Source organism: Cryptomeria japonica, chromosome 10, assembly GCF_030272615.1.
Source record: "Cryptomeria japonica chromosome 10, Sugi_1.0, whole genome shotgun sequence".
Lineage (NCBI taxonomy): Eukaryota > Viridiplantae > Streptophyta > Pinopsida > Cupressales > Cupressaceae > Cryptomeria > Cryptomeria japonica.
In genome coordinates, this window is record NC_081414.1 from 615,668,808 (window position 1) to 615,682,169 (window position 13,362).

General features: G+C 39.3%; 1 protein-coding gene across 1 annotated transcript; it reads right to left on the bottom strand.

Moving 5' to 3' along the window:
- Window positions 1–2,385: 2,385 nt before the first annotated feature.
- On the bottom strand, window positions 2,386–3,102 carry LOC131065415 (protein FAR1-RELATED SEQUENCE 3-like). The gene has a single exon (XM_057999917.2). The coding sequence runs from the start codon at window positions 3,096–3,098 to the stop codon at window positions 2,595–2,597; it is 504 nt and encodes a 167-aa protein (XP_057855900.2). The 5' UTR covers window positions 3,099–3,102; the 3' UTR covers window positions 2,386–2,594.
- Window positions 3,103–13,362: the final 10,260 nt, after the last annotated feature.

A 13,362-nucleotide genomic window follows, 5' to 3' on the forward strand; every position in this document is an offset into this window, starting at 1 on the left:
CTATTTAACACTGGTATGAACCACAGAGTCACCACCCAATGAGGAATTGGGAGAAAATTTCACACACAGCTGAGAGAACTTACAACTTTCAACCATGCATTCACTGTTACTCCTTCATAAACTATGATATGAAACACATATTATTTTGCAGATTCAAAACAAGGAGCATTTTCTTCATCATGAAACCAATTTACACTCTGTGCATACACAATGGACTGACTAACTGGATGAAATTAGGCAATTTCTATTCAGCTTCCTCAGCAGAGTCGCCATTTTTGTTGTTCACCAAAAGTGATAACCCAAGAACACCTGCAAATCTTTCTATGAAATGGCCAATTTCAGTCTACAAAACACATCAGGGTTTGGACAACATAACATAGGACCCTAATTGATCCTCCTGCACTTCAAGTTCTGCTAGACCTAGGGGGGGACACCCTTTTGATGCACTAAATACAACAATTAAAGACACATAACTGCATCAACACTAAGCAGATAGATCATTTCACAAGCTCACCACATCTAGAAACACATTGCAGATTGGCTAGATCTGTATAAATCATAAATAAAAACAGAGCTTGGAATGAAAATAACACACCCCTACACATAAAGGGAAACAGATTTGTCTTTTAAAATGTTGATCTGAAACCATCCCCAAACTTGCAAGACCAGTGCCTTGTTCATTGGGCAACAGAGTCTCACACACAGAACTACAAAATGTTAATCACAATTGCAAATTGGTTTTCCTTACAACATATCCCTGCATTAATACCTTGTACTAATGCATTACTCAATCCATTCATAAAATTATCAGATCTGGAAATACATTTCATCATTTATGACTGACTATAGAATTTAAAACCTTCCTTGAAGGATACCTACAACAGTCACACAATCTCCTTGAGATGACAAATTTCATCCTCCTTGAGGATTGAATTCATAATAATGAAAAAAAACATATCACAGAGACAATATCATGGGAAATTTACTCATGCCTGACACAAGTAAGACCTGTAACTAGAAAACAATCTGTCATCCTACAATGTAGCCTCTATATCCTGAATAGATCCATAGAACTTTACAAGTTTGGGTCAAGAATTTCAGAAAATGGAAGCCATGAAAACTGGAGCACTTCCTCCCAGAATTCTGGAACCCTTACAACTGAGAAGAATGGGGAATAAAAGAGGAGGGAAGAAAAACAAATCCACAACTGAAAATTGTCAAGTGTCTCTCCTCTCTAACTGAATTTTGTTCCCGTGAAAACTGCTTCAAAAATATCCCACATTTGTCCAAATTAACTTCATAATCGGATTCCTCGCTCCGAGAGCTTTCCGAAAATATATAACACTTTATACCTTGGCCAAAAATTGAGTCCTGGACGAATTAATTCCTCAATGTGCTCAAACATTTAAATTTTTCATTTATTAATATAGTCTAAACTATATAATAAACAATTTTAAATTTAAATTTTTGCCTCCATTTGTGCTATGACGCCTTGCCACATGGCAGGATCTGATTGGTCGATGGGGTTGACCGGACGCCACCTGAGATGACACCTCATCTTCTGCCACTTCACTGCCACGTCATCGCCACTGGGTTGCTTACTCGTATGCCACGTCATCGCCACTGGGTGCCACCTCACCGAGACTCGCTTGCTGGAGCACTGACTGTACCCGCCACCTACGTGCCATGTGGATGGCTCTCGTTCACTCTCGCTATTTCGCGGGGTTTAAACTTCATGCATCTTCCTTCGCGAAATAGCGCGAGCCGTTGATCTCTCTCGAACTTGCTCGCTCGTTAACCCGACCGTCGTCTGCAAAATTTTGCCTGTTTGCCTCAAGAAACGTGCCTGCGTGGGGTCCACTTGGTCTTCGTCCAATCCACTCCTCCTTCACCTCGAGAAGTGTGCTCGCGCACGGGCCCGCCTTGAGCGCCCATGGACACCTTGTGTCAAAAGCCTTTAAAGCTTAGACACTATAATACTATGCGTTTTTGTATATAAACACTAAAAATGTCCTTCTCCCAGTGCATGTGGGACAAAGCGATTAAGCCTGGGACTTCATTTTTAGCTTTCCCTGAGTGCTTTCATGGTGATTTTCAGATTGTTTGTTGCTCCATAGCTACAGCAAGAAGCTTGGCCTTCAAACGATAAATAGCCTTAATCTTGTTTGCAATTGGACTTCTTTCTCCTCGCCCTTCTATTGGAAGAATCTCTAGGCATGCATGTACATTAAATCTTTTTGCATCCCAAAATGTAATTTCATCTTTATGGCTTCATTTTATTCGTTTTTCTAAAAACTTTGAAATGCCTTTTTGTAAATGCAAAACTATGATGCTGAAAGCCTTCGAAAACTGTTGCAAATAATCAGCAGAATCTATCAAATCAGCTGTGTTCGAAATATTTAATCACGGTATCCGGTATCGTAGCTTGATATATTTACTGATGTTTTTCACATATAAAGTTTTAGTCTAGTTTTATATGTGCTATCCATTCTTGTAAACTCACAATGCAAGTCGTTCTGGTGCTGTGAATGGGGTTTTTTGTTAGGCTTAGCGAAGTGGACTTTGTTTTGAAAGACCTTAAAGACGAAAAAATGCTACTGACGTGGCTTCTTGAGTACTGGTCCACTTGGAGCTGCAGCAGCATTTGACAACTGATCTCTTATATAGTACATTGATCTCAACATTGCCTCCAATGTATCTCTTGATAACGGGAACTTGATCTCTGTTTCTCCGGATGAAGGCTTTGTATAATCTTGAAGCTTAAGGTTAATCACAGCCACTCGATTTGCAGGTGTAGAATTTTGATTCTCCATACTCCATGTCATTGCCTTGAGACGAGGTAGAGAAACCAGAGAGCTATCTCCATTGATGTCATCTTGCGGTGGCTGTTGGGGAACCAATCTTGAAGAATTCAAATTTCCAAAGGGCATTCCCAAAGGAACCCCAAGTTCACAGTGGTTGAAGGGACGTCTGTTGTCTTCCAGGCGGGGCCATACTGGAAGTACCATGTTCGCAGGTGAGGTTTGAGGCACTGTTGGACCAACTTTAACCTGATAGACTACCCTTGTCCGTGGCCATTCAAGTTGATCTTTAGCCATATCCTCTCCCAGTCTTTGATGTATTGACTATGAGAAGTGACCCATCTTCCCCAGGAAATTTCACTGTGCTTTGCAAACCAGAATCGCCTGCATGAGATGGTCTGACCTTGCAGTATACTCTTATTTTGCCTTTGAGGTCTTGTAGGGCATTATAAAGGTTCTTATTTTCTTCGACAACTCTATGATATCCAGAAGCAGGAATGGAAAGGCGTTGGACCTCATTCCCTAGTAATTCCCATTGCTTTTGGTGTCTGGCTTACATTAATTGTAAATCTTCCTTTGTTCTTTGTAATAAAACTCTCATATCCTGCCAATGTGCAATTTGGTTTAGTAAATGTGCCTCTTTATTGCGACTGCACAGGAGATGAATTTTATCATCATCACTCTTATAACATGTCTCATAATCAAAATCCGCATTTAGATATTCTGAAAAGTCTTTTATTTAACAAAGGCACCAATAAAATCAATCCGCGGGCATGAGCCAGGTCGGGCCCCAAAGTGGGTCCGACTAAAAAAAAATTTCGTTTCCAAGCAACTGACCCCTGGAATGCTTCACGGACCTCAAACACACCTCTGGAATCAATCAGCACCATTTTTGGATCATAAAATTGCATTTTACATCTTTCAGGCAATTACGCCACAATTTTCGCATTTAATCGCGAAGATGTAATTTTCAAACCTGTCAAAACACCTTTCTGGAGCTCGCCATCTGACAGGCATGTAGTTTGATATACAAGGATGACATCTACCAAACGGTTTCTCAAGACGAGTCGCGAGTGAAGAGATATTAATTTCCGAAAACGGCCAACTGGCTTTGTCGACACTGCGGACCTGATGAAGTCAATGTTCTGGCAACACATGATGCCTTTCTTAAAAATACCAAACGACCTCCGTAGGTCCCCAAATTCGGAACACAGATACCTTTAAGTACATATTAAATCTTTGAATTCTCAGTTCGATCACCAGACTGACAGAATGCAAATGGCATGCTCACAAAAATGGCAACATTAACTAATATAACACTGAAGTGCGGATAACTGAAAATGATGGCAAAATGAGCTCTTTTGAAAACTGATCAAACGGATTGGTAGAGCCTTGAAATTTGAAACGTAGCTCATCATTTATACCAACATCAGCCCAGAACAGACATTATGGCATAACGCTTACTGAGGCAACTTTTACACTTATGCGAAACAGGGCTCCGACTAGCTGTCAAAACAGGGACTTGCCAAAACATAGAAACTGCAAACGGAATCGGCTTGAAAAACTGAGCAAATGGATTCGTTAAGACTTGAAAATTTGTGAGCTCACTCGCATTTATGCATAAAATTGAATCCACTTTGAATTTCTTCATGACGATCAATAGGGCAAAATATGTAATCGCTCAAAGTAGGCTACTCAATAAAATCTACATTTGTGCCTAAAATGCACTTCCAGCTCACCCCTCAAAATGGGTACCTCATAAACTTATCCAAATTGAATTCTGAAAGTTGCACATCACTGAATAGGCCAAATGAAAGGTGTGGGGCATGAATCCCAAGCCTTACCCTCTGAAAATCAACCAGCTCTACTTTGCCCTCTCGCAAACTAAGCCTTTCAAACTAACTTATTTAGGTGTCTTTCTATCATACTGAGCAAAATTTTGAAATAGGCCTACAAACTTTGACTCAATTTTAAATACTCCCAACACCTCCATCACAATCTAACATGTCTAATATGAAATCTTCGACTGAAGCGACCATTAACAATCTTGCACAAACTGTCTCTTCTTTACAACAACAAATTGCCTCTATGAATCAATCTAAGTTTAGTGTGCCCACATTTGATGTTGCGAGCCCACTTTCTCTTGACATTGTTCGAGCTATCCCCCCTAAACATGTTGAAATCCCGCAGTTGGAGCTTTATAATGGTAAAGGTGATCCTCTAACACATGTTAAGACATTTCAAACAATATGTACCGATTTTGCTCATGACCAAAGGTTGCTTGCAAAACTATTTACTAGAACATTAAGAGATAAGGCTCTACAATGGTATTTCTCGTTGCCTTCCTATTCTATTACTTCTTTTCAACAACTTGCAAATGCTTTTATTCAACAATTTCAAAACAATATAGGTCCTAAAGTTACTTTGATTGATTTAATTCATTGTAAACAAGGTGTTAAAGAAAAAGTGACTGATTTCATTGGTAGATATAAGCATTTGTATGCTCAAATTTCTTTTCCAGTACCTGACAATGATATTCAAAGAATCTTTATTTCTAATTTACAAAAAGATATTAGAGAAAAACTTCTATTTTCTGAGTTTACTTCTTTCCAACAGTTGTGTGCAACTCTTCACAATTATCAACTGACTGTGAGTCAAATGGAACAAGCAAATCCTATGGCTCTGAGTGATAAGGGTGATAGTAGTCAACAACCATTTGGGAAGTTTAAACCAAACAGAGAGGTCATTAAGTTCAATGAAAACATCATCAACAACAATGTGAATGCAGCATCAGGTGTGCCTCCTATTTCTAAGTTTTTCAAGAAAGAAAGAAAGTTTACTCCTTTGAATGAATCATTGCACAGTATTATGAATAAGTTATTGGAACAAAATGTGCTTACTCTCCCTCCTATAAGGCAAATAGATCCTGCAAAGATTAATTCACCCTATTTTGATAACAAATCTTTTTGTCAATTTCATCGTCAACCTGGGCATGACACTGAAAAATGTTTTGCTTTAAAGGGTAAAATTCAAGATTTGATTGATAATAATACTATCTCTATTTCAGGTGTGAATGATAAAGGCAACACATCTGTAGCTCCTCCTAACCAAAATCTTAAGATTTTTACTGATCCATTACCTTCTCATACCTCTAATGTGATTGAGACTAATGATTCCTCTTTCTCACCTGATGGTCTTGTGTCTATGACTCCAAATGTGATTAACTTTGTAGAGCAGCAAAAAATCCCTAAAGAACCTTCCATCACATTTGATTCTAGTGAAACTATCAGGGCACCTGATGGTCCTTTATATATAGTTGCAAAAGTCAAAAATACACCTTGCCGTGGAGTGCTTATTGATCCTTCTTGTATGGTTAATGTCATTACTGAAGAATTTCTTTTTACTTTGCAATTGAATCAAGTGATCTATGACAAAACAAATGTGGTTGTGAAATTATTTGATGCATTTTCTTCTCCTGCAATTGGTTCTATTACATTACCTATTGAGGTCCATAACAAAACCCTTGATGTCAACTTTGCTATTATTCCATCATCCGAACAATTTCGTGTGAAGCTAGGCTATCCTTGGCTATCTTCCATGAAAGCTATTGCTTCTCCTATTCACAAGTGTTTGAAATTTCCCCATAATGGTGAAGTTGTTATTGTTAATCATAGTCTCTTTAAACTAGCTGAAAGAACTTCTAGCGTTCCTATTGATTATTTTTGGCCTAAACAATTTCAATCTCTTCCACCGCGAAGTGATCATCTTTTCAAATCTTATCAAAAGTGGAAAAAAGATATGATCCTATCTCTAAGTGAACCTAGAACACCCAAACTTGATATTCCTATCATTCTTGAGAAGAAAGTTCTTCCTTTGAAAGATAAAACTAATGTCTTTCCTCAAGAAGATTCCCAACCCATCCCTATGGATGTGACTACGTCTATGTCTAATAAACTTTCTAAAGGTAGACCTATACCTCCTCGTCATGATGGACTTGGTCTCCTTCCTAAACCAGATATTCCTCCTTTATATGGAGCAGTTCCTCCTCCTTCCTCTTATAGAGAGAAGAGACCTTCCTCTTCTCCTATTGTCCAACCTAAGAGACCACAACCTAAACACCCAAGTGATAAGGATGAGAACATTCCTCCTCCTCAATCTTCTCAACTTCCTACTAAGACTAGACGAAATCGTTCTGCACGTGAACGCCGACGAAAGCGTCGTCTTAGAGCTTGTGCAGCTGTTTCCCAAACTTTGCAATCCCCAAAAACACCTTCAGCTAGTATTATTCCATTTCCTCCTTAGCCAAAAATTGAGCCAAAATCTCCTAAACATAAGATGCATGATGGTTTTGATCCTGTGCGAGTTAAAGATCCTATTTTTATAAATCTTGATGATGATATAGATGAAAATGTTATTCATGATGAAAATGTTACTCCTCTTCATTCTGATAGTGAATATGAATATGTTGATATTGATAACCATTTATCTAATGAATTTTCTAAAGCACTTATCCTAGCTCCTAGACAAGAACAATGTGGCTTGGAACATGAACATAGCCCTTGTTTGGATCTTGTGATAGCTCCATCTGTTGTGTTGGATGTTCCTCCTCTAGCGTGTTTCCTGCCTTCCCGAAATATTGATCAGCAAGATCGGGGGGTGGATGACGTGCTAGACTAGTTCATTAGCATAGCAGACTCTCTCCTCCTCTCTTGATCTCTTTTGTTACTTTTTCTATGTGTTATTCTCATTCTTCTATTTGTTGTCCTTAGTGTTGTCTACTTGAGGATGATGCAAAGCATTGAGATCTCTTTTGGTCTCTCTCATGTTGACTCAAAAGACACATGTGTTCCCTTCTTCTAGGTGACCTTCCTTGATTGGGGAATGAAGAACCATTATGCATACATACATATGATATACATGAATTATCATACAGCATACTGACCCCAAGGAAAGCGAATTCACCTCATGCTTTGTGTTTTGTGTCTATTATCCTTGGGTTTATCTCACACTTGGGGGCTAAATCTTTGTGATAACATGCTCCTTCCCTCTCTCATTTCTTATGTGTATCACTACCTTAAAGAAATCACCCCGATGAGGCGTGTGCGATCGCTTTAACGTAGGGGGGCATACACCCCATTCATATCTCTTCAAGTTACTTGAAATTTTTTTGGCGAATTTAGCTTTGCCTTGAAAATTTTTGGTATTTTTCTTGCATGACTCATAGTGAGGGAACCTTACTACTGACAATCATGGTTCTCCCTCATGATCTTCCCTTTTAATTTTTCAATCGAAGTCGTAAGATCCTTAGTCCACTGGGGGCTTGGTGTATCTTGCCTCCTTGACGTGGTGAAAGTTTTTCAATATTGTTTCCTTGTACTTTACCGGAAGTATGGGCGTACGCTTATACTCCCGCTAAAGTGGGGGCTAAATGTAGTGTCCTAAAATTGTGACACTTGCAATTTTGATTGCATTTGGGTCTTCACGATGGCGGCACAACGTTGAACCTGAATGGAGACCCCGAAACCTATTTACGACATCAAAAACTGCATATTTCTGCACCTTGGCCTGATCCTCCTTGCACCCTGCTGGCCAAGGAGGTGGGACCATGGCGCCCAGCGCCCTGGTCCTTCAGGACCATGGCGCCTAGCACCCTGGTCCCTCAGGACCATGGCACCCAGTGCCCTGGTCCCTGGCCCTATTTTGGGCCTGGTCTCTTGTTGGGCATCGGGTCTTTAAGTTTGCAATTTGGAAAATAATGTTCCTAGGTTAGCCTAAGGTAGGAAAAATTAGTCTCCTAACCCTAATTGACAAGTATATAAACTACATTTCCTCTCCCAAAAAAGGAGGAAAAGGACATATGTGTGCATGAGGCGGAAGCGATATTCAAACATTCAAATATTCAAGCATTCCTTCAAGCAATTGAGCATTCTAAGTCTCCATTCAAGGCTAAGTGTTGCATTCAAGACAAGGATTCAACCATTGAAGAGGAGATCACCTACAACATACAACATACAACATCATTACACCTTCGCATGTAAGAATACAAACATTCTTACAACAAGGTATCGGTACTTGATTACATTACAAACACTTACATTTACAGCATTCTCATTTCTTGGTTAATTCCAAAACCGGGGTTTGACCTGAAGGCAAACCCCTCATCCCTAACCCTCCAATCATCCTTTCTTTTTTGTGTGTAGGTTGCAGGTACATAGCTGTAATTGAAGATCTGGAACCCTTGTGCAGAGACGAATAGATCCCCCTTCGTTTCGCGGATTTTTCGGAGGACCGTGTGCACTTCGGGCGCCATCGTCCTGTCAACTTTCGCTCAAATTTGCAGGACAACATCGTCTTGACATTTTACTACTAATTTCAGGTCCATAGCTTCATCCTGTGTCCCTATCTCTGTCTACAAGAGAATCTTTCTTACTTTACATGCATTCCTAGTTCAATCCTTCTATCTACATTCTTTACAAAAGAGGGTATCCTTGCTGTCACAACCCTTGAAACTCATTTAGAATCCAGTCTTGCATTGTGTGGGATTGGATCTTGTCGGTTTCAACCCCTCTTTTGAATGTAAATTCTCTCCCAAGTGAAAACCATCAACCCTAGTGACCTCCTTTCTCTCTCCATGGAGTGGGGGAACACCTAGGGTTCGATTTTCCGCTTTACAATATTGAAGATCAAATCGATGTTGATGGAGTGGATGAGTGTATGAATCAATGTGTATGTTGTGCATACATGATCATATCATTTGCAGAGTCAGTTATATAAAATTGGCATAGAATAAATGAGTGGTGATTGTTGTGAAATTGGTTGCTTGAGATAGAGATTCAAGAACAACTTCATACTTGGAGATTGTTGGAGGCAGTTATGTTGAAGGCCTATTCATCTTGATTCATATATTCATGTACCTTTCTCAAAGATAGCGAGTCTCCTCTACAAGTTTTGTATCTTTCCCTAAGGTGCTTCATCTCAACCTACAAGTTCCTTGTATCCTACCCTAGGGTAGTGCTCCTTAGCCTACAAATCTTTCAAGGAGTAATGTGCTTCCTTGGTAGCAAACCTAAAAACAATATTGTAGTCTTATTCATATATTATGATTTGACTCTCACAATGGTTTTTCCATGTTAATCCAACGTTCTCTTGTGTACGGTGCTAATTTTTTGCCAACTACATGTGTGGATATGATTTAACTCTCCTATGATGTTCACATTAGTTTTGTCAAGTTTTATCACCTATAGATTTATGTGGTTTGTGACAGATCATAAGAAGAAGAAAGAGAAAATGAATTGCTATTAATATATACAAATGTCTGCACAAGTTAGAAGTGAATTTAATTTTATCCAATATGATAGGTCAAGAGAGGTCACCTAAAGCATCTTTATACAAAATAAAAATAAAATAAAGAATAACTAAAACATTTAATCTCAAAACTAAGTCATTTGTGAAAGAAAATTGTAATATTAGTGCTTCTATGAGGACAAATATGTTGCATTTTATGTTTACTTGGTTTTGAAAAATAATGTTTTGTATCTACATATTCTAAAAGACTCATTTTGACTAGGTCTAATGCATAAAGTGTTGGCATTATGTGAACCGGTATAAGGACATAATGATATTGTATGTTGTCATTGATGTCAATATGTGATATGACGTGAACCGGCATATGTCATATGTGAGAAGAGAGAACCAGAATATGTGTGAAACGGTATATATGCCAAAGTGAAGCGGTATATTTGTTCAAGATGAACCGACACACGGAAGCATTGTGTGACTACCGATTGATAGGTAGTTTCCACATCAGGATTTCCGGTTGGAGTACCTCAAGCCTGTGTGACTCAATTGGTGATCTGTGTGTGATAAGTTACCAGTATAACGAAGAACAAGTCATGTTGCCATGTAAGCTCTGTGCGCGTGAAGGATCTTGCATGAAGAAGACTATTCCTATCTACCTCAGGAATGTGTGAAGTATGTCAAACGGTGATAATGCGTGATGGGTTATCAACCGCCATGAAATTGGTGGATAATGGATGATGGAGAATGTCTTGAGATCGATTCAAGATTGTTGCATTTAATGCAGTATGATTCAACGGTCAGGATTGAACCGCTTGAATTGCTTAACCTAATAGGTTTAGGGTTTATGGTTTTTGCTACCAACCTGTATGTTTCCTATAAGGTCGATGTTGTGTTTCTTTCTAAGGTTGTTGAAAAAAGTTGTGAGTGTGTATCCAAGGGAAGTGATACGTGATTCTTGCCAAACCAAAGGAGAGAAAGAGATACCTGCGAAGCGAATGTGCAAAAGGTGAAGAGGAGCCAAAATGGATCTGCATTAGCATTGAGTGTTGTTACTAGATCATTGTAATTCCTATTGATCTCTAACCACTTCAACAGTTGTGAAATCCCTTAACAGGGTAGCCTTAACTGGCTTGATACAAATCCCTTAACAAGGTAGCTTTAACCAGCTTGATTCAAATCCCTTAACCGAGTAACTCAAAGTTAATGAGTTCTGGGAAGCTATAGAGCTCTGGAGATCCTTTAGCTATTGAGCTCTTGAAATCCTCCAACAAGGTAACCCTAATTGGGTTTAACCCTTAACCGGGTATTGTAGCCATCCCTTAACTGGGTGATCCCTAACAGGATCAGTTCCTAGCAGAACATATTGTAATGTCTTTAACCAAACAACGCTCCTAACAAAGCGGACTTCAAAAGAGTTCAAAAGCAGATTGTGGGTATTCATCCCCACCGTGGTTTTTCCCAGTTGGGTTTCCACGTGAAAAATATGTGTGTCATGTGTGATGCTTTTGTCTTGTGATGTTTTGTTATTACCTGTTGAGCATATGATGGTTTTGTGTTTTATGCCTGTCTATAAAACATACTAAATTAACAGTTGTCAAGATCAGATGATAGTTTACCTATTCATGCATGAGGGTGTAATGGTACTAAAGTATTGAGCTAAGAGGAAAGCTTAGTGAGTGACCAGTTTATGATTGTTTTAGTTACTCTAGGTCTTACCAGTTGCCCTCTACTTCAGCTGGTATCACTACTTGCCAGTCATTTGGAGTATTTTTTGTCAAACTGGTTTTGGACTGTATTTTTGTTTGTACCGATTCATGACCCCTCTCAGTACCGGTTTGGTACTATTGGCTCATCATTGAGTTATCAATTGGTATCAGAGCCCTCTAGGTCCTCTGTGTTATAAGCTTAACCGCTTGAGGTAAAGATCCCAGTCAAATGATGAAGAGGGAAGGTCCAAAGTTTAACAGGGAAAATTTTGGTATATGGAAAGATAGGATGAAGACATTCATCAGAAGCATGGGTGCTAAACACTAGAGTTATGTTGAGAATGTCTATGTTGTCCCTACCGGTACTCTCACCGATGACCAAAAGAGAGAGATACAAGAAAATGGGCAAGTCATGGAAGCCCTCATCAGTAGTCTATCTAACATTGAGTTTATTGATGTTCAGGACAAGGTAAATCCCAAAGAGGTATGGGATGCTCTTGAAAATATCTATGGTGGTGATGAACATGTAAAATAGGCTAAGGAAGAAAGCCTAAGAGGGAAGTTTGAAGATATGCAGATGGTTGAAGGTGAGACCATTCAGTAGTATGGAATAAGAATCAAAACAATTGTTGGAGAAATCAAGAGTGCAGGTGGTAAAATAGAAGATTCCATTATGGTAAGCAAAGTCTTGAGATCCCTGTTGTCGGTCTATGCAATAAGGGTTGCTACTATCCAGGAGCTGAGATCAATTGACAAGTCTAAGGTATCCTTGGACTCCATCATAGCCAAGTTAACAGCCTATGAGCTAAATAGTTTTGATGGCAGTGTTCAAAAGAATGAATCAGCATTCAAAGCCTCTGCTATACCATCCAGAAAAGGAAAAGAAGCTAGCACTAGTGGGGAACCTAGTCAGAGCAGAGAAATGAATGATGAGGAGATTCTGATGGCATTTGAAGCTCTCCTTGCCAGGAAGCTTCCTAAAGGAACCAGTAAATACAAAGGTAAGCTACCTTTGAAATGCTTTTCTTGTAACCGGATAGGACATATTGCTATAAACTGTCCTAATGGTGATAACAAGGACAAACCAGAAAGGTTCAGGAAATTCAAAGGAGGAAACCGGAGAAACTGTTTTGTGGCAGTTGATGAAGGTGTCATAGATGAGGAATCAGAAGATGAAGAGAATGAAGATATTGTGTTTGTTGTTGTAAAGGAAGATGTGGTAGACAAGAAGGCTCCTGTCTCCTGGTTTGATAATTCCAATGAGTGGATCATTGACAGTGGCTATTCTCACCATATGACAGGTGACCGGAGCAAGTTTCTATCCTTGGAGGAGTATGATGGTGGTGTGGTTCGCTTTGGCAATGATGCACCATGCATGGTCAAAGGTAGAGGGTTCATCTCTCTAAATGGAAAGAAGAGTGCTAATAATGTGTATTGGGTTGATGGTCTCAGACACAAACTTCTGAGTGTTGCCTAGCTAAACAACAGTGGCCTCACTCTGGAATTCAAGAATGGAGTTTGAAGAATCAAAGGAAAAGATGGTAAATTGGTGGCCA